Source organism: Vigna radiata, chromosome 9 (assembly GCF_000741045.1).
Source record: "Vigna radiata var. radiata cultivar VC1973A chromosome 9, Vradiata_ver6, whole genome shotgun sequence".
In the NCBI taxonomy this organism is placed as follows: Eukaryota; Viridiplantae; Streptophyta; class Magnoliopsida; order Fabales; family Fabaceae; genus Vigna; species Vigna radiata.
The window spans coordinates 2,851,483-2,872,742 of NC_028359.1; the positions used below are offsets into that span (position 1 = coordinate 2,851,483).

A 21,260-nucleotide genomic window follows, 5' to 3' on the forward strand; every position below is an offset into this window, starting at 1 on the left:
TTTGGAAATTGAAAAATATAATTAATATTATGAAGTGGGTTTTTAAGTCTAATTCATCTCCATAAAATGGGATAGCGTGATAGTAGAAATTAAAGTGGTACGATAACGGCTCGACAACGGTAGAATAGAAATGTCCAAGAAAGAAATATCACTAGGTTAGACTCCAAACGTCACTCTGATACCATATTATGAAGTGGGTTTTTAAGCCTAATTCATCCTCACAAAACCAACTTGTAAGGTTTACACCTTATTTATATATTATAAATTAGTTTTATCTCTAGTCAATGTGAGACTTCTAACATTATATTTATTTTCATCAATACAACGTATTCACCAACCTGGAAGAGTATATCTAGATCTTCATAAACCAAATGGCGTTGTACACTACAAGTGATACTATATGATGCAGATTCTTTTTCAACTCTTTAAAGGGGGAAGCCTTGGCTTGACTCTCTTTATTGTCAGCCAACTTCGTATATTGTTTTGCGACTATCCAATCGAGATTCGAAGCTCTTTTCGCAACAAACTGATCACATCACCTAAAATTTAGTTAACAATAGGCAGGCAAAAGAGGAACCCCTTTTGTTAAAGACAAAATCGTCTATGCGCCTAAACACTCTCATGTTTTGAAGTTTAATCCAATAACATTAAAACGGGATAATAATCAAAAAATAACTTAGGGTGAAAATACAAGACTTAAAGCCTAAATCTCAAACACACAAAACCTAGAACCAGATTCCCAACATAGAAAAACTTAGGAAAATACTTAGGTTCTTAGGAAATAGAAAAACAACTAGGTTAAAACACCCATATTCATGGCTAAATGATGTTGTGCCTAATACATCTAAGAGAGTTAAAAGTTAAATGCTTACGTCATACCTGAAAAATGAATTCAATATAGCTCTCGAATACAAAACAAGTTGAGACGGTGTCTTTGACAAAACATCTTAAAAGACATAAAAATCAAAACATTAAAGCATAAACAAGATAAACGCTATCTGTGTAAAAAGAGACAAAACCCAAAGAAGCGTTTACTTAACTAAATGATACGATGATCTTAACCAGTATCTCGTCTTACAATGAAGTATCTATACTATGCTTGGTATCTTTAGAGAAAATAGCTTAAATGCAAAATGCTACCTGATGGTAAAAAATAAAAAAACACTTTGTTGTTTTGAGCAAGCATTAAATGAAATTAAATGTTCAACGTTCAAAAACAACAAAAGTGATAAGAAAATATGTATTTGTTGCATGCACAAATTACTCTATTCTTGTAGATAAGTTATTCTACACGCATCCACAGAGCTACAAATCAAATATAAAAAAATGGACGTTAGAGACAAAGGAAATATTCATAAAATGTTCTTCATTTGAAGTCATACCTATAAAGGTCGTACAATAACTTCAAGCAAAGTTTTAAAAAAGCATGCCTGCTCTGACAAGTTGACTTATCCAACGACTGTTGTACGAAGAAGAAAGAGAAAGCACGAGTATCAAGACCACAAACTCAGTCTATCGGATAAATATCCATGAAGCCTTTATATAGAAGATCTCTTGAAAGGAAAATCAATAGGATAGCTTAAGAGGATAGTCAAGAGAGAAGCTCATAATGTAATGTTCATCCTGAGAAGCTAAAGAGAAAGAGCTCAAGAACAAGAATACATCTGAGCTAAAGAAAAGAAAGGAGAAGAGAAGATAAGAGAAAAAAGAAAATAAATACTCTCACACTTCATTGTCATATTACTTACTGTTGTAAAAGAAAATAGAGAAACATCTGCGAGTCTTTAGATTGCTTTGTATTGTAATCAAATCCTCTCTACGAGAGATATAGTCTGAACATCTTGTAAGCAATCGTTGATTGCAATTTTGAAGAGAATTAAAATACTTACAACAGAACTCTATTTGAGTTAAGGAATCTTGGCAAGGTTGCTAAGTACCAAGAGTGGTGCGAATACTCAAAGGAAATCTCGAAGGGGTTGTTGAGTACCATGAGTGGTGTTAATACTCATTTGTAATCGTATGAAGATTATAGTGGAACCCTCTACGACGGAGACTGGACGTAGCTTAGTTGGAGCGAACCAATATAAAATTTCTTGTGCAATTATCTCTCCTCTTGCGACGTTACGTATTCTGTGTCAATGGTGACAGTGTGGTTCGCAAAGCATCAGCACAGTTCACGAGGCAACAAACTGCCCATCACCAACAGTTATATTTTGAAGAGTGAGCAGAACGACAATAAACCCTTTTTGCTTGTAGTCTTCACTCAAGCTTATGGTTTTGGGAGCCTATGTACTACATGTACCGTCTGGTACATATTGATCGAAATAAAGACTGATTGGTCACGATCAGAGTCAGTTAATCATCTAATTAATCTAAACATGTCTATAATCAAGTTTAAATGGAATTGGGTTGTTATTAAACTGATCTTAATCAAAAGTCCGAATACTATAAATGCAGGCTAAAGATATGATTGTTGAAACTTTTTACTACACATTTATTATAATATTAATTGTTTAATTGGTCGAATTTGAGTTGACTTTAGTGTCGGAACACCTTTAAGAGACACTCTCGATTGTTTGGAGAACAATTTACCTTAACACAAAGAGGATAACATTTGAACAAACAACCGGGAAATTGTTTTAATTGCATGTCTGACCCTACATCCAAAACATTACTTTTATCATAACTAAGCTCAGATTTTTAAAGTAAAACCTCATGTTTTAAGTAAGTTCTTACTTCCATAGTTTAGCAAAAATAAATGAATGAAATTTACCAGTGTATGTAAATTCCAAACATTTAGCAGTAACTTAGAAAATTTAAAGTGCTGCAGGGTAGGATTAATGTGTTAAGTATTTAGTTTGAGAAGAAGGGACAAAGTAAAATAATTGTTGAATGATACGAGGAAAAGAAAAGTACAAGTAGTCAACCTGACCCCATTTGTACACGTGTTCATCCGACACAAGCTGATGGGAATAGCGTTCAGCCGTGATGCCAGGGTGGTGGTGCCATGCACAAATTATTACACACAATCACTTATCTATAATCTCAGTTACTTATTACATTACATATATAATATTTATAACCAACAACATTAATTACGCTTCAAGATTAATCAGAAATGTATAATCTAAAATCAAAGAAGAGTTAGTAACCATAACCTGATTGGCTAATTTCCAACCAACAGGACTAAACCATAACCTGAAAATGTTAAGATTAGTAATGTCTCAGTCAGCTACTGTTTTCAAGCACTTATTTATTTGTAGTAAAGATGTGATAAACTTTAAAAACACATGTATAATACATGGCAGTAAAATTGCTCTCAAAAACCATTCGTGTTATGTGTGCTGTTATGTGGACACTTTCTAGTGCTTGTCTTATCAGCAGTTTGAAATCCTTGCCCTCTGTCGTTAATAATATTTGGCAATTTTCCTGTTTAAGTTCAACCAAAAGTTTTCCTCCAGTAACTAAAGTTAAACCAGATATGTCCAAAGTATAATGCTGTTTCTTACCAAACAAAACCTGTAAGGTATTTTATATTGATAAAGGAGAATATATGCTATAAAAAAAAGGTTAAACCAGACTAGTTAGTGAATGTGTTGATTTGGTTAACAAGCAAAATGAACATATGCACATTAATAATGCTGTGAGTTTGGATGATTTTTGAGATTCTAAAACGTACTTTTCAATGAGTAAAACTGATTTTGGATATAAGACATGTAGAATTAATTGTTCTGGCAAACTGTATAAGCAATACTATGCCACACATAAGAGGAACTGAGTTTTAAGCAAGAGAGAAAAAACAGGAGCAACTAAAAAGAAGCAGTATTGTTGCTGAAGATGGACAAGGGGTGTTGTACATTATACTGTAAGTGTCAGAAGGAATATTATAGCACTTTTCACATGTCACAGGTCCATATCTTTGGAACCATCGATGTGGTACATTACTTGCAATCTTGTAATTCTAGTTATGCATTCAATGTGCATAACCTAAAAGCACTAGTTTAGGGGTGTAGGCTCTAGCACAAGCTAATTGGGGCAGGTGAAATCCAGGAATTGGTCTGGTAAGTGTGAGACATTCCCATGCAAGTGTTGGTGATCTTCCTCACTCTGAGTTGTTTTTCTTGGCTGCCCATGCCTCGTTTCCACTAAGATTAAATCAACTATCCATGTGTGCCACAAGTTCCTACACTCATTTCATCAACAAAACTACAATAGTCTTTTTCCTTTTGTTTTTATTCTAACAAGTCACAGAGCACAATAGTGAATTGCTAAGGAAAATACTTCCTTTTATACAATACACACTCTTCAAACAGTACTACTCTTTCAAGTTCCAAGACACATGCCCTTGCATTTCTAGGTTGCAAAATATCTATTATGGGAAATTTTCAGATTTGGCTTAGGCACAAATTTTACCATATATAACGCTTTGCTTGTGCATTTGTGATCTGCTACCAGATCTACACGACTATTTGCGCAATTATAGTTTCTTGGTACGAAAATGAAGTGGCATTCTAGTCTAGTGGAATTTAAAAACCAATATAATTGTAGTGCTGTTGTACTAAGCTACAAATTCCATATATCTATTTTGCTGATATTCATATACATGTTTCTTTAACTTTATTTTAACATATATGCAGTGTTTGAGCTTTGTTATGGTTCTTAATCCTCTGCATTAAATGAAGGGCACTTTATAATATGGTTAGAATCTAAAAGGTATGCTTATGTGTCCTCATGAATCTGTTGTTGAGATTGTGTAGAGATTAGCTCCACCTTTCACACTCTCCAAGCCTATAAAGTGCAATTGTGTGATCTAATGGCTAAAACCATGACACGCCATATCCTAGTCAGAGTAATAACCGGCAAAAATATAACCCTGTGTTGTTTATGAAGGAAGAGAACTCAAACAAATTCCGAAGTAGTAAGTAATAACACAAGAATGTACAAGAGAGAATGTCTTTTATGCTATAAATATAAAAGGGTATAAAACAATAAGGTAAATAGTAACAATAATAATAATTTAACAATGGAATGAACCAATGTGGGGAAGTATTTGGTGAGAAAGAGAGAAACGTATGGGGTAGGAAATTGTGGTGAGACAGGAAGTGAGTTTGGTCAAGTTCAGGGACTTGATGCAAAAGAAAAAATCTAGCTACATCCAATTAAGCCATGAAATGCATCAAAATCTCATCATAGCTACTTTTCTAATCCCAATGCTCAACCCTCATTGGTTTTCAAGACCTGCTCTCAAGGAACTTTAATAGTTACTGCTTAAAAAGTGACTCCATTACCATTAAAACACCTGGCACCTGCCTCTCTCTCTCATTGTCAGTATCATCCAACCATCATTACCACCTTTTCTCCTCACATTATATATATTTATTGCTACCTAGCTAGTACTTTCAGCTTACGCATTCTAAGTTCATTCATTCCCTTACCCTTCACTCTTACCCTTACCCTTAGTCCTCTCACAATGAAGGTAAGTGTCCTCTTTTTGTTGCCACTGTGTGAGATTGGTTATCTCAGATTAGTGTTAGGAAAATGTTGATGTTATATAATCTGAATGTTTTTTTCACTTGCAGTTCCTCAGCTGGATGCAAAATAAACTTGGTGGAAAACATGACAACAGAAAACCAAATACACACACAACTACTACATGTAAGTGTTTTTATTGTTCTGATAACTAGATTTTCCTAGCGTCAATGCATGATGTTTCTAGCACCAATAAGATGAAAGAACACACTTGCTTCTATCTGAAGGAAGGTGACTTGATTCGAAACATATAGAGGAAGACAGGGAGAAGACAAGTTTGTATGTTAAATGTATTTTCATATTTCTCTTTCTCTTTCTCTCTCTCTCTCTCTCAAGTTTCATTTCCAATCAAACAAAAGACCATATACAGAATAACTTTATTTATATCAAAGGTGCTCGTGCGTAGGGATACTAGGCACTTGAAAATGTTAAAATGGCATTAGTAGTTCTAACTAGGCATCCTAGTATAGTTGGAACTTGATCCGAGGAAAACTTAGCGAAGAGTACTTTCAGTAGAATAACATTAATCGTTTTCTTGGGAATCTTAAAATAATGGTTTCTTTTGGTTTTGTGCACAGATCATGCAAAACAAGAACCTCGAGAGGAATTCAGTGATTGGCCTCATGGTTTGCTAGCAATTGGAACATTTGGAAATAACAGTGAAATCAAAGAAAACTTAGATGACCAAAATGTGCAAGAGGATCCATCCTCGTCAGAGGAAATAGCAGATTTCACTCCTGAAGAAATTGGGAATCTACAGAAGGAATTAACCAAACTCCTGAGACGAAAACCAAAGGTTGAAAAGGAAATTTCTGAGCTTCCCCTGGACAGATTTCTTAACTGCCCTTCAAGCTTGGAGGTTGATAGGAGAATCAGTAATGCGCTATGCAGTGAATCAGATGATAAAGAAGAAGATATCGAGAAGACATTGAGTGTGATAATTGACAAATGCAAAGACATATGTGCAGATAACAGAAAGAAAACAATTGGGAAGAAATCTATTTCTTTCCTTCTGAAGAAGATATTTGTTTGCAGAAGTGGATTTGCTCCCACGCCTAGCCTTAGAGATACCCTTCAAGAGTCAAGAATGGAGAAGGTAACCCTTTGTTTTGTTCATAATCTTTCACTTCCCAATTAGGTGGAGAGATCATTACATGGTCTCATTTCATAAACAAGTTTTTCAACGAAAGAGTTAACAAAACCTTGTTATGTAATAACACACAGAAATTGATTGGAATTATAAACAAACGGTGTTCTGAGATCTTAGATTAATCTCTAACCTGTGATGAAATATACAGCTTTTGAGGACAATGCTTCACAAGAAAATTTACACCCAAAATTGTTCTCGGACATCATTCATGGCAAAGTGCATAGAGGAGAAGAAGATGACAAGGAAGAAGAGTGATGATGAATCAGATGAGAGAAGTGGTGATGGCAGTAAATGGGTGAAGACTGATTCAGAATGTAAGTTACATTTTGTGATATAAATCTGATGAATAATGTGTCTGACTTTTAAGTTTGTATGATTAATATATAATGTCCTTTTGTTTGATGCAGATATTGTGCTGGAGATATAATAAATGTGCTTGGATTTTTAGAAGGTGTGTTGGTAGCTGTTGAGGTAAAGATGAGTTAATGTATAATATATATAAGAAGTAGATTTGATAAGAGATGATTGACAGAAGTACTTTTGTTTTTTGAGGTCAGATTGAATGAAAAAGAGAGAGGGATATATGTATGTGTATATGATGATGGAGGGTATGGAGTGGAGATGAGATTTTTTGAAATGAAGATAGTGTGTTATTTTTTCATGGTTTTGTGTCTGCAAAGGCAGAAGAAGTCATGTTGTGGAAAATGATAGAATGGGTTTGTGATATGTAAGGCAAAGTTAGACAATTTGTGTGATGTGCACACTTCTCATCCCTTTTTTTACTCCACTTTGTCACCTCCTTCTTCCCTTCCCTTCTTTTGTAACATCTCCCAATTAAGTTTATCAATAATACTTTCATTATTACACATACCATTTCATTCTCCTTTTCTTGCTCTTTTCTTCTTTCTCTTCATTAATCTTGTAATCAAACACTTCACAGAAATAACCACAACACATACGTAACATAAAAGCTTTTATATAAACAACACGTTATTTAAATTCCAATATTGAGAATTTAATTAATGTGAATCTAAATTTTATAGAAATGAGAAAGTTAGATACTTTCCAATATCCATAAACTCATTTATTTTCTTAAGATTTTGACTTTATATCGATTTTTCATAGAATTGTCAAAATGAGTTACAATCTCCGGGTCAACTCGGCCCATCATGGGTTCGGGTCGAGTTGAGTTTGAAAAAAATATATTTTTTTATGCGGGTCAATTTTCAACTCGACTCATCCGAATTGAACCTGTTGTGAGTCGGGTTGACTCACCAACCCACCTAATTTTGTTTTATTAATTTATCATCTTATGAAACCCTAAAAAATAACTGCTCATTATACGTGGATTATATTGTACTTTTTCTTTTATTATTTTGAATTGTCTTGAATTTAGCATCATTTTGGGAGTGAAATTTATTTATATTTGAATTACAAAAAGTTTGTATTTTTTCTTATTTAAGAAAAAAATTATAATTAAGTGAGCTAGTAAATCAACTCGTTTAATCCACCAACCCGTGGTAGGTCGAGTCGAATTTAAATTTTTCTGACTTGCTAATAAATGAATCGAGTTGGGGTGACTCGCTAACTGACCAACGTGTAGTGGACCGAGTTGGGTCAGACCGGGAGGCCCGTTCTAATAATACTAATTTTTCATACGAAGTTGAATCATCTTATTCTATTATTTTATTAATTCATCTTCGTGACGCCTTAATATATATATATATATATATATATATATATATATATATATATATATATATATATATATATATATATATATGTGAGGTTTTTTTTTAAAATTTTTAAAACTTTGAAAAGTGTATGAGTGCAATTTTTAATAATGAAGGTATAATTGAATATTGGAGTTTTAATAATGAATAGATGATGAAACGGATGATAATGCTTTAATGTGATATTTTTCACAAATATAAAAAACCATAATTGAGGTTAATTTGAAAGAGAAAAAGAAATTGAGGTTAATTACAAAGGCAAAACAATTGTGAAAAGATAAAAATGAAAAGGTAAATATTAGGCTTAATACTTATTTTGGTTCCGGTTTTGTTCAAAATCATCTTACTTTTTTTAAAAAGTAAGAATTCGTCCTACTTTGTGAAAAAATTGTCCATGTTAGTCTTTTTTGGCTAAAGGCGTCAAAAATTTAACATTGGAGCTGCCTTCCTGGACTAAAGTTAATGATGTGTCAATGTTAAGTGATTGCATGACATTAATAGGTTTATTGGCCTGTAAATTTAAATTAGGAAAAAATAAATTGAATCTAACCCAGTTATTCATCCGCTCCGCGTTGAGTATCCCTCTCCCTTCCCAACCCAGTTAACAGAGCATTGCAGCTTTAACCGCAACTGCACCACCCAATCTCATCACAACATGCAAAAGCTCCCATGCCACACCATTCTTCCAGTGCCAGCACATCTTCGTTATCATTTGGGTAAGCTTAAAAGCATCAGGGAAAACTCCATGCTCACACAACTTGGTAACCAACCTCACAATTTCATTATCAGCAAAGCTTCTTCCATGGCGCTCCTGCTTCCCCAACACCCCAAAAACAACTTCACCCGTAAAATCATCGAGAGGAAAATCAGAATCTCGTTCAAGCATTTCGTCAATCACATGGAGGGCATCATTAATGCAACCCGATTTAAACAACCCGAATTCGTTCTTCGCAAACCGATTCAAAAGCTGAGACTTTCCAACCCCAGAGTCACCAACCATCACAATCTTGAACATGTAGCTTATGCCCTCATCAGAATCACCCTACCACTGAGCCATTATGCTTCAAGAAATAACCCTTTTGAAAACTAAACTCAACAATGCAAACCCTAGATTTTTTCTGCATAAAAACGAGACCTTTTTTTTCTTTATATGTGCACACGTATAGGAAAACAACCTGTGTAAGGACACAATATTTACTTTGTTCCATGACTAAAGCTGAATTGTAAATTCCTTTTCTCACTAATTAAACAAACATCAGAACAGTGGCATCTAACAGTGAAAAATAAATTCTCTAAAGATTCTTTGCAGCACTAATTTGTCTCTTTTGTGCCCCTAAAGTGAAAATGTTGCGGCGGTAAAAATGAAGTCTTGAATGGTTAGAGACCGCGTGGAAGTTTAATGGGCAGGTTTAAAAGTAAGTAAAGTTTTTAGCTTTTGATCGAAGCAAAGAGAAGCATTATATTAAAATAATAAGGGTTTGGTCACCTTCAGCAGTAAACAAATGTCGCAGGTGGTACAATTGGAAGAGGTTAATGTGAAAGGGACGTTGAAGAATATTCAACGGATTTTCTAGTTTTAAAATTGGAAGCTTTTGATATAAGGAAGGTTGTTTCTGTTCTTTGTTTTTTATTTTGTTTCACCGCTCTTTATCCCCATTAAAGACTTTGCCTACTACTTTTTGTGGTCCTGACAGAATTGGCAAGAAGAAAATGGCAGCAACACTTTCTGAGTTGGTATTGGGGTCCAACCACCACCATGGAAGGAACACGGAGATCCTTTGCTCCATCTATTCGAACAAGATGAACACCCTTGAGAAGAAGTCATCCCTTTCTCCTAACAAACCCTAACCCCTCTTTTTAACTTCTGTAAAAAAAAAAAATCCCATCTAATCTATTTTTCTCTTACAATTTTAACCTCACTGTCATGAAAATTTCATGACACTGCCACGAAATCAATTAAAACTGACACGTCATTAACCTTAGTCCAAGGGACAGCTCTCACGTTAACTTTTGACAGTGTTAGCCAAAAGGACCAATTTGGACAGTTTTTTCACAAAGTGGGACGAATTCTATCTTTTTAAAAAAGGTAGGACGATTTTGAACAAAACCCCTCTTTCGAGGGACAAAATAGGTATTAAACTTAAATATTATTATATTTATTTGTTTAAATAGAAAATACAACCTAATTAAACTTATCGAAAACAATATTTTTAAAGGTTGTTTGAAGTTAAGTATACTAATTTTTAGAAATAAAAAAGTGTAAATATTTTTATATTTTTTCGTCATAATATGAAATTTTATCTCGTTCTTAACAACCTAATGAAATTCAACAAAATAAATATTATTTTGAGGTCATTCTTAACTTACAATACAAATATTACTTTTAGTAGTTTATTCAATCTAATTATGTTAGTATTCTTTTTTAAGGTTTTTTTCAAGCTTTTACATATACAATGTATTTTTAACATTAGGTCATTCTCGACTAACATATTTAAAAGTATTTTTTACTCAACTAGATTTAAAAATAATGTCATAAATGATAAAATCAAATATTAACATGTTAAGTCTAATGATTTCAAGATACATAAGTGGATAAAAATATTTATAGATAAAAAAAAAGTGATGAACATTACTAAAAAAAGTTTAGTAATGAAAGATTTTGTTTCAATACGTTAAATAATTTTATATCATTTAAGAATTTAAGAATTGAGATAAAAAATAGTTTAAAGATATTTTCTTTTTCAAATTTTTAACACGTCCTTTGAAAATAAAATTATGAAGCTATAAACCTGGATAATATTTTAAATGTCCTGATTAATCCTAATAATAATAGTATAACAACATTCTTAAAATTAGAACAAATTCACTTATCTACATTCATTTATATTTTCTTTTTTCACCTGAGATTTTTACTTGGTATTCAATTATTCGTTTTATAAACTCTAGTCGCAGTCCTTTTCAATTTGAACAGCTAGGTTCCATAATTTTTACTTTTAGCAAACGCAAATATAATAAAAAAAATTCGCCTTTTCAATTAATAAAAAAATTAATATATATTTCAAAATAAAAAATGACCACTATTTAAGAAATAAAAAAACAAAAATAAAACTTTAAAAAGACAAAAACAGATTTTACTATAAAGTAAAATACCATAAATACATTTTAGTTATTTTTTATATTATCATAGAAGTTGTCATGTAATAAGTTTATATATTTTTTAAATATTTATATGGAGCATATAAAAACTCTCACACTCAAGAGGAATACCGTGATGCTACTAAACTTCAAAAAGAACATCTAGCTTTAATAGGTATTTTTTTCTCTCTCGATACTGTATGGATTTATTTAATGTAATTATTTAATTTATATTATTTTAAAACTAAAAGTATATTTAACTTTTTTTTATATATATAAAAATATCTTTTGTTATAAATTATAATCATTTCAGAAATAATGGATTAGTTAAAATAGAGTATTGTATCATTGATTGAACCGCGCGTACAACGAAACCCGATGACACAGAAGCACCACCTTCTTCTGGATCTATCCCAAATCCCACTCTCCAAACCCTAGAAAATTGAACTCTTCCCCTTTCCTTTCTCTCACGATTCCTGTCAAAGATTGTTCCTTTCACTCTTGCCCGGCGATTTGATTTCTGGGTTTCCGCAATTTCGATCTTAAACCTGAGGCTGTGGAATTCGGAATTCAGATTGAAGTTAGTGGGGTTGAAGTAGGATAGTTGCGTTGGCGCTGGCAATGCCATTGGTGTGGTCAGTGAGGAAACTTTCGGTGATTTTTGTGATACCGAAAATACAGTATGTCTTGGGCAGGCCCTGAGGATATTTACCTTTCCACTTCACTTGCCAGCTATCTTGACAGTGAGCACTCTCTCTTTCTCTTACCCTCATATTGGTATGCACTTCAATTTTTATTTTTATTTTTGTATGAAGGATTGGACACTTGATTTCATTGTGCACTGTGTAATTGGTAATTTTCAATGGCAAAATGTTGTGGACTTGGTCGGAAACGAGTAAGTTGTAGAGTTTTTTTTTTTTTTTTTTTTAATGTCCAACGTGTGTTTTTTATTTTTGGTGGTAGCTGGTGATGTAATTTTCAATAACCTCTAGTATAACTAAATTAATATGGGCTTGATATTCAACAGCCTCTTTTGTAAATAAATATAGTGAGCGGGGAACATGGAAATATATAGCCATGATTTTATGTGATATAATATAATTGTATGAGATAGTATATGGAACATTTACATGTTTGGGTTGCAGATTACTCTGGACCTAAAACTTTCCTCTATTATTTCTATATCTCTAAATGCTCGTAAAGTGTAATTTTTTTCTGTAAAACTGAAGGCATAAGAATATGCTGTTTTGGTGAACTATAGATTCCAATGATATTGTTTTTGAATTGTGATTTGTGATTGAATAGTTTTGATGTTACTTTTGTGTTTAGCGTACCAGTATCTCTGAGAAAGTTTTCAATATTAGTGAAAACCTGCTGGGTGTGGTAGATTAATTTGAGTGTGCTAAATTAATGTGAGTGTTCTTTGGAGGTGAAGCTGATGTATTTCTCATAGACTTTTGTGGCCTTGCACTAATTTCTGTTGTAGAGAAACTTCTTGTATTGCTGAGAGATGGTAGAAAGCTCATGGGAACACTTCGCTCTTTTGATCAATTTGGTACCAGCATGTCCTTAAATTGTGTAAAGTTTTGACATGAAATAAGTTTACTTGCTATAATGTCTCCTCAATAATATGCAGCCAATGCAGTTCTTGAGGGTGCCTGTGAGAGGGTTATTGTTGGCGATCTGTATTGTGACATCCCTTTGGGTCTCTATGTGATCCGCGGGGAAAATGTTGTTCTAATTGGTGAGCTGGTATGATTACTAACTATTTCTCCTTGCATCTGTTAGTATTTTCCATTAAACATTATTATTTGCAATCACATACATTTCAACTTTTAGGATTTGGAGAGGGAGGAACTTCCTGAACACATGACTCGTGTTTCTACAGCAGAAATCAAGAGGGTAGATATTCCATAATCGTTTCTTTTTTTCAATAGATATTCCATACTCGTGAATCTTATTATTCTCAATTCAAAAAATAGCCTTTCTGATTCATGATATGTATCCCGTTTCAACTAGTAAGGGATAATTGGTTGGGTCTATAATAAAAATTATTGAATTCTGCCTACCAAATTCTAGCTCATTGTGTTTTGGTAAAATGATCCTTGAAGTAATTTTCTTTCTGTTGATGATTGTGGCATAATAGCTTGATTCAGATAAGCCTTTCCGTACCCTTCTCTTCCAGGCCATGTATTCCTTGTCCTGGGTCTAATTTTGAAACTGATCTCAATGATACGATGGTGTTTACGTTAGCTATTGCATCTATTGTAATGTTTATTTGTTCTGATTTTTAGTCAACAACTTCATAGTTTGCATTTTATCTGATAAATAGTAGTTCTTTTATGCGAAGAAAAGGAAATCTCAGTATTGTAATTATGCAGAAAATTGCTCAAATGTTTGATTCTCAATTTACATACCCAACATAACCAAACACCCTTACAATATAGAAATCTCTAAGTAACAAATGATTTCTGATCAAAATCCCTGATTTGAAAAATTAAAATCCAAGAACTATCACTACATAAAAACATAGCACACTCCTTGTTATATATATATATATACCTATATATATATATATATATATATATATATATATATATATATATATATATATATATATGGGTCATTTGGTTTTCTGTTATGATTTGGAAATATTTGCTGATGTAGTCTTGTAATTTGCATTTACTTAAGCAATAATTCAATTATGCAGACTCGTGAATTTTTTTTTTTTTTTCTTGATGAAACATTGATTGTGCATTGTAGGCACAGAAAGCAGAAAGGGAGGCCTCAGATCTGAAAGGGACTATGAGGAAAAGAATGGAATTCCTTGACTTTGACTAGTCAACCCTGATTCATCCTTCACCTTCCCCGTCCGCAAATATTATAGCGGCTGTTCTTCATATATTTTGCTTTCTTTTTCTCTGCTATTGTTGCCTTTCATGGGAGGGTTCAATACTCTTGAATTTTGTTCTGTAATATTAGCCTCAGGAATCATTACTATCATTCATTTGCTTTCAAAAAATTCTCAATTAATATCGGCTCCTCTAATGGATGCATATTAAAATTAAAATATTAAAATTAAAATATTAAAATATAAATACATTTGCAATCACTAAGTAAAACATTAAAAATACACTCAGTTCCTTTTCTGTGTAAAAAATTGTGTTAAATCAACTCTAAAAAAATAAATACCATTTTGAATTAAATGACAAATATGAGTTTGATGCAAACTGATATAGTCCCGAGCAGTTCTAGTTGGATGTTGAGTATAACATTCCAAATTTTAGATGTCACGAAAATGTAATAAATAACTTTTTTCAAAAATAAAATCATTACTATGTCGATTAATGTAATACATATTATAAAATAATATAAGGTATTATATGAATTGAGTTTCATAATTATCATCATATAAGGCTTATGAGCAAAACTATGATGCTTCCATTAGTATTATGTTCAATTTTAGTCAGAACTCTATAGGTAAGATATCTATCCTTTTCTGCCTGTTTCAAAGAGGAAAGTGCAACATTCGAATTCTAACCCTTTTTATCGTTTTTCATGGATGAAGAGATCCATCTCTTTCATCGTCTCTTAAAAATGAAGAGTTTGTTGTAAACCTGATATAGCGATGAGCGACACTAATAAGTCATTGAATGCAAGTTTGATTGTGTAAGTTTGGAAATATTTTGGCTTCAGATCTCTAAGTGTCCCTTTTCACCACTAAGCGTCCAATTTTGCAAATGCTTTGACACTGAGTGATAGTAGGACACTATTGAACGCCATCTTGTATTATAAGTATGAAACAGTTTAATTCTAGGTCGTTGAGCGACAGAAGAGTGTTGTTGAACACCCGACTTTTTGAGAGAAGAATGGCATTAAGCGCCATCTTTCACGAGAAGTCTGATGCTCAAGTGGCACCTCTAAGCAATGCTTGATTTGTCCTTCACTTTTTGGATATTTGACAATGATTTAAATGAACTTTAAGTATGTTTGTAAGAATTGTGACTACGTGTGTGAAAATGATGATTTTGTTATTGAAATGTTTGAAAATGTTGTTGAGAGATTTTTTTCTAAATGGTAGTGGTGTTTAGTGTATGTTTTGACTAATGAGAGTTTAGAAAGGAGGTATCATGATATTTTATCGACTATTAAACTCATATAAAGAGAAACGGTAGGGGAAGAGAATGGTAAGAGGTCATAACCACTCAACTATTTAGTCCTAGGCATAAATGGGACTAACTTGTGAATAGTAGGGTGATAACCCCAGTGATTAAGACATGTAGAAAATATAAATATTAGTACAAGTACACGCCTAGAATGAAACTTTATATCAATGACATGTATCCAGTTTAGATAATTGAGTATAGTATCATATATTTATATGCGTGTTTCTATGAATTATTATTTCATCAATGTTTATATGTGATGTGATTTATTGTCTTCGGTACTTTTTTTTTTTTTGTTGCACACTAGTTTTTATCATGCTTTCTCTTATTTTTATGTTTTGTTGTTTTTTTTGGTGATGATTACCTCTTTGTGTGAGAGATAATGAGTTAAATGTTATACGCATTCGGTGGAAGATAATGATAGTTATATAGTTTCTACTAGATGTTTTGTATAGAAGTTTTCTTTCTTTTTTAAAAATTCTAATATATATGGTTTTTAATCATATGTTGTATATTATCAAACTTTTTTTAATGATTTATTTGTAGTTTTGCATTATCATCAGAATGAAGGTCACGGTGGAAATAAAACCTACACCACGAGTATGTGTTTAATATTTTTATTATAGTTATAAAAGTAAATTAAAATAATTTCACTATTTTACATCATGTTTTTAGATATTTTCTCAGTAGTTATTTTAGTTTAAAAGAATAGTTAAATTTTAAGAAAAAATATTTAGAAAAAATTATCACTTAAAAATAAAATATTTACTTTGATTAAAAAATAGTTAAAAGATAAATTTGAAAATAAAATATGTATATCAAAAGAAAATCTCTTTACATATTAATATAAGTTTATTGTAAAATAATTAAATTACTTCGATAAAAATACTAAACATAAAAAATGATTTATAGATTCTTATAGAAAATAAATTAAAAAAAAAGAATTCTAACATGTACAAGGAAGGCAGTAAATGAAAGAAAGTCGTTCCAAAGAAAATAATATTCAGTTTTATAAGAATTTTCCGCGTAGATTACTTTTATAATATAAAGGCAAATAAAAATGTATTGTAAATAAATATTTAAACTCTTTTAGAAATAAAAGTAAATTCTATTGTAAATAAATGCATACAAAACTCTGCACTAAACCATTTTAGAAATCTTTTTTCTTCCCATAATTTCAATAAGAATGAATTTTAACGAAAACGCAGTATTGTTTTGATTCAACAAACCTTCTGAATCTATCCCAAAATCACAGTCTCGAAACCCTAGAAGATCAAGCTCCCCTTTTTCTTTCTCTCGTTTCCCTTTCAAAAAAGGCTCCCTTTCCACTCCTAGTCGGCGATTGGATCTCTGGGCTTTCTTTCTTTCAGCGATTTCGATCTTAAACCCGAGGCTTTGAACTTGTGAATTCAGATTGAAGCGATTGGGGGTGAAAAGATTTGAGTTGGCGCTGGCAATGCCATTATTGTGGTTAGTGAGGAGCTATTCGGTGATTTTTGAGATACCGAAAACGCAAAATGTCTTGGGCAGGCCCTGAGGATATTTACCTTTCCACTTCACTTGCTAGCTATCTTGACAGTGAGCACTATTCTTTTTTTTTTCCTCTCATGTTGATACACGCTTCAAATTTAATAATTTATGTGAAAGATTGCATTCTTGACATAGTTATGCCCAGCCTTTCTTTTTGGTTCTTGCTTTCATCGTGTAATGTGTAAAGGGTAAATTTTTAATGGCAAAAAGTTGTGGACTTGGTTCGAAACGAGTTGTTTATGGAGGGGGAGTTCTTTTTTAGTATTCAACTTTGTCTTGTATTTTTGTGGAAAGTGAGGGTTCAATTTTCATTGAGAGTTTTAGGTTGGACTTGACTATTGTTTTGGACATTACGAGGCTGCAGGGGAAAGGGAAGGGTCATGATTTTGACTGATAGATTCCTATTGTGCATGTTTGTTACGAGCTATGTATACCAAAGCAAGAAAAAAAAAATCATTCTTCCAAAATGTTATTAGGGAAGAAGGAATTTCAGGTACTACAAATTAAATTAGTTCTATGTTTGTGTGGACAATATTGCTATAGTCGCCCATGTAAAAGTGAGCGCATGAGAATATGCTATTTTACGATCACCTATTGATGTTAGGACAATATTGCTTTTGAATTGTAATTTGTGTGATTGAATAGTTTTGACGTCACATTGCTTTTGCTTTTGAATTGTAACTTGTGTGATTGAATAGTTTTCATGTCACATTGCTTTTGGTATATTTAGTATATTAGGCTTTCTGAAAGGGATTTTGGCTAGATATTGTTCAAAAGCAATGTAACCCATTGAATGTGGTAAATTAATCTTGGTTTTTCTTGTAGGTGAGGCTGATTTTGTATTGTGTACTAATTTGTATGGTCTGACAATAATTGTTGTTGTAGAGAAACTTCTTGTATTACTGAGAGATGGCAGAAAGCTCATGGGGATACTTCGCTCTTTTGATCAATTTGGTACCAACTTGACCTTAAATTACGTATAGTTTTGACAGGCAATAGTTTGACTTTGTAAAATTTCACATCAATAATTGCAGCTAATGCAGTTCTTGAGGGTGCCTGTGAGAGGGTTATTGTTGGTGATCTGTATTGTGACATCCCTTTGGGTCTCTATGTAATCCGTGGAGAAAATGTTGTTCTAATCGGTGAGCTGGTAAGGTTACTGATTGCTTCCCTTTGCATCTAAAAGTATTTTCTAATTTTCCGTCTTATTTAACATGTCTTTCAACATTTAGGACTTGGAGAGGGAGGAACTTCCTGAACACATGACTCGTGTTTCTACAGCAGAAATCAAGAGGGTAAATATTCTTAAATTTTTTCTATAATTACTTTATTTTCTTTGTGTGATTTTCTGTCTCCTTATCTCCCCTTAGTTGTCTAAAGATAACAGTATGCTGTGACTCTGTCAATGTTTCATTGCTTTCCTACTTTTCTTTACAAAGCTTTATTGCATGAGGATTATACTAAAGTGTGTAGGAATGAACATATTTTATATTTTGTTTCTAACATCTTCTAATGATTTGATAAGTAACTGTGTGCTGGGGAAATAATGGCAAACTATTTTGATGATGAGCAAGAAGTGGACATACTAAGTACTCATTTGAATGGGCCTATATTAAATACTTATGAACCCTACCTACCTAATTCTATCCCATTGAGTTAATAACGAATTCCTCAACACTGTCATTTATTTTTTTTTCTGTATGTTGAGATATACTCTTCCATGCTCCAATCAACCATATCCTGGGTTTGATTTTGAAGCCAGTGTTAATGATAAAATCATATTTAGCTATTGTATGTATTCTCTGTGAACAAAAGTAATCTCATTACTATAATTATACAGAAAGATGTTCTAAAAGTTTGATGATCTGTTTATAAACCCGACATAGTACCCCAATGGGATTAAAATCCCAAAACTATATATTTGGGTTTATTGGCCTTTTGTTATGATTTGGAAATAGTTGCTGGTTTAGTCCTATTATTTGCATTTATTTAAGCAATAACTCAATTATGCAGACTGTGAAATTTTGTTCTTTTTTAATGGAACTTCGATTGTGCATTGTAGGCACAGAAAGCAGAAAGGGAGGCCTCAGATCTGAAAGGGACAATGAGGAAAAGAATGGAATTCCTTGACTTTGACTAGTCAACCCTGATTCATCCTTCACCTTCCCCATCCGCAAATATTATAGCGGCTGTTCTTCATATATTTTGCTTTCTTTTTCTCTGCTATTGTTGTCTTTCATGGGAGGGTTCAATACTCTTGAATTTTTTTCTGTAATATTAGCCTCAGGAATCATTACTATCATTCATTTGCTTTCAAAAAATTCTCAATTAATATAAGCATGATTTCAATTCCTTACCATTTTCTAGATTTGGGTTGAAAGGCTTCAAATTATGCAGAATTAGTATTTTACTAGATCAAATGCATTGCAACCTTAAATTCAACGTGACCATGGTTCACTGTGTAAAGGCTGTGATTACCTCATTAGTTGCTTATAAATGGGGAAATGATTTTAAGACTCCTATTTTAGGCTATAGAATAGGATAATTATTTTATGAACTAAAGTTTATAATCGATAAGTATTGTATATGCATTTTAACATTTTGTTTAATATCAGAGATAAAATTATACCTTTTAATGTCCAAAAAGATAATAATAATGAAAAGTAAAATCCATTTATTTATTTTTCTTTCATCCAAGTTGGTGAAAATCAAAATGAAAAATTAAAATATTATTTTAAGATTTTGTAACGTTTTTTTTTATCAATTTCTGTTTGAGTTATTTAGAAAATTACATTTAAAAATCTAAAGAAAGTCTTAGTATTAGAACATACATTCTTGTCTTCTAAGTATAGTATTACAAGGTTTCTGACATTGATGAACTTTATCTGTACTTAGAATATAAACTATAGTAACGAAAATTTAGATTTTGTTACAAAATTATAAATTATAATATTACCTTTAGCTAAAAGGTATATTGTTTTAACTTTTTATTTCTATTTAATGTATAATGTCCAACTCATAATTATACTTTTTATAATAATAAATTTTTTACCTCTTAAATTTTGTATCTTTTATGCTGTGTTCTTTTATAGGGATTTCATATATATGATTTCGGAGAGATGATTTGAATGGATTTGAGTGAGTTTGAGGATAATTTTGTTGTTGTTTTTTTTAGTGGATTTGTAGGTAATTAGGAGTGAATTTGGAAGTAAAGTTTGTGAAAATTAGTGTAGGATTTGATTGATGTGATAGATTAAAAAAATTTATTTAATTGGTAGAAATTGAAGATTACCAAAATACCCCTAGCTATTAAAGTAATATAAAATGATAATTGTTAATGTTATATTTAAATGTAAAAATGTTTATAAAAAGAAAAAAATAAATATTAATTTTTTAAAATTTAAAAATTTGTAATTTAATAAATTGAAATAATTTTTTTAATAAGTTTAACTATATAGTAAATTGAAATAATTATTTTATAAGAGAGAAAAATAATAATAATTAATTTTGAAAAAACAAAAATATTTTAAGTAAAATTAATAATTATGTGATATTTAATTATTACTATTAATAGAATATTTAATTAAGTAACAGTAAAATCATGTAAATATTTTATTTCTTTAATTAATTATTCAAATATGAAATATTAATTAATAGTAGCGTAGTTAAAATATAAAATAAAACTTATTATTTTTTATTGATTTGTGAAGAGCTTAATGTCAGCAAGCAAGCTGCACCTCTTCCACCATCATGAAGCTTCGAAGCTTGGAAATGCTCCAACACTGAAATCGAATTGAGAAATGAAGAAGCTTGGAATCGAATACAATGGCTGCAACTGAATACAACATTGCACAAACTTTTGTCTTCTTCTCCATGGGAGACATCTCCCTCCTTTCTCTCCTCCCTTTCTCCACTGCACTTTCTGTCTGGATCTCTATGCTGGCATTCTCCTCAACCCAAAACCACCATTGCATCCATGGGGATCTACACGTTTGACAGCGACGAAGAAAAACGTAT

At 31.8% G+C, this 21,260-nt stretch overlaps 3 protein-coding genes across 5 annotated transcripts; all 3 read left to right on the forward strand.

Annotated features, from left to right (window-relative positions):
* The first annotated feature begins 5,115 nt into the window (after positions 1-5,115).
* Positions 5,116-7,543, forward strand: LOC106773099. Its single transcript, XM_014659787.2, has 5 exons — positions 5,116-5,476; positions 5,580-5,655; positions 6,108-6,625; positions 6,828-6,993; positions 7,087-7,543. Exons 1-5 carry the CDS (start codon positions 5,471-5,473, stop codon positions 7,104-7,106), a joined length of 786 nt encoding a protein of 261 aa, XP_014515273.1. The 5' UTR covers positions 5,116-5,470; the 3' UTR covers positions 7,107-7,543.
* A 4,334-nt stretch (positions 7,544-11,877) lies between these two features.
* On the forward strand, positions 11,878-14,580 carry LOC106774241 (sm-like protein LSM1B). 2 transcript variants are annotated; one of them, XM_014661168.2, is made up of 5 exons: positions 11,884-12,290; positions 13,034-13,102; positions 13,184-13,299; positions 13,387-13,449; positions 14,311-14,580. In XM_014661168.2, the coding sequence occupies exons 1-5, from the start codon at positions 12,230-12,232 to the stop codon at positions 14,386-14,388; spliced, it is 387 nt and encodes a 128-aa protein (XP_014516654.1). In that variant the 5' UTR covers positions 11,884-12,229; the 3' UTR covers positions 14,389-14,580. The 2 variants fall into 2 exon arrangements, with proteins under 2 accessions (XP_022641759.1, XP_014516654.1); XM_022786038.1 differs by lacking the exon at positions 13,034-13,102 and having other exon boundaries at positions 11,878-12,290.
* A 2,289-nt stretch (positions 14,581-16,869) lies between these two features.
* LOC106774242 (sm-like protein LSM1B) lies at positions 16,870-19,602 on the forward strand. 2 transcript variants are annotated; one of them, XM_022786039.1, is made up of 5 exons: positions 16,870-17,291; positions 18,069-18,197; positions 18,278-18,393; positions 18,476-18,538; positions 19,306-19,602. In XM_022786039.1, the coding sequence occupies exons 1-5, from the start codon at positions 17,231-17,233 to the stop codon at positions 19,381-19,383; spliced, it is 447 nt and encodes a 148-aa protein (XP_022641760.1). In that variant the 5' UTR covers positions 16,870-17,230; the 3' UTR covers positions 19,384-19,602. The 2 variants fall into 2 exon arrangements, with proteins under 2 accessions (XP_022641760.1, XP_014516657.1); XM_014661171.2 differs by having other exon boundaries at positions 16,874-17,291; positions 18,129-18,197.
* The last annotated feature ends 1,658 nt before the right edge of the window (positions 19,603-21,260 follow it).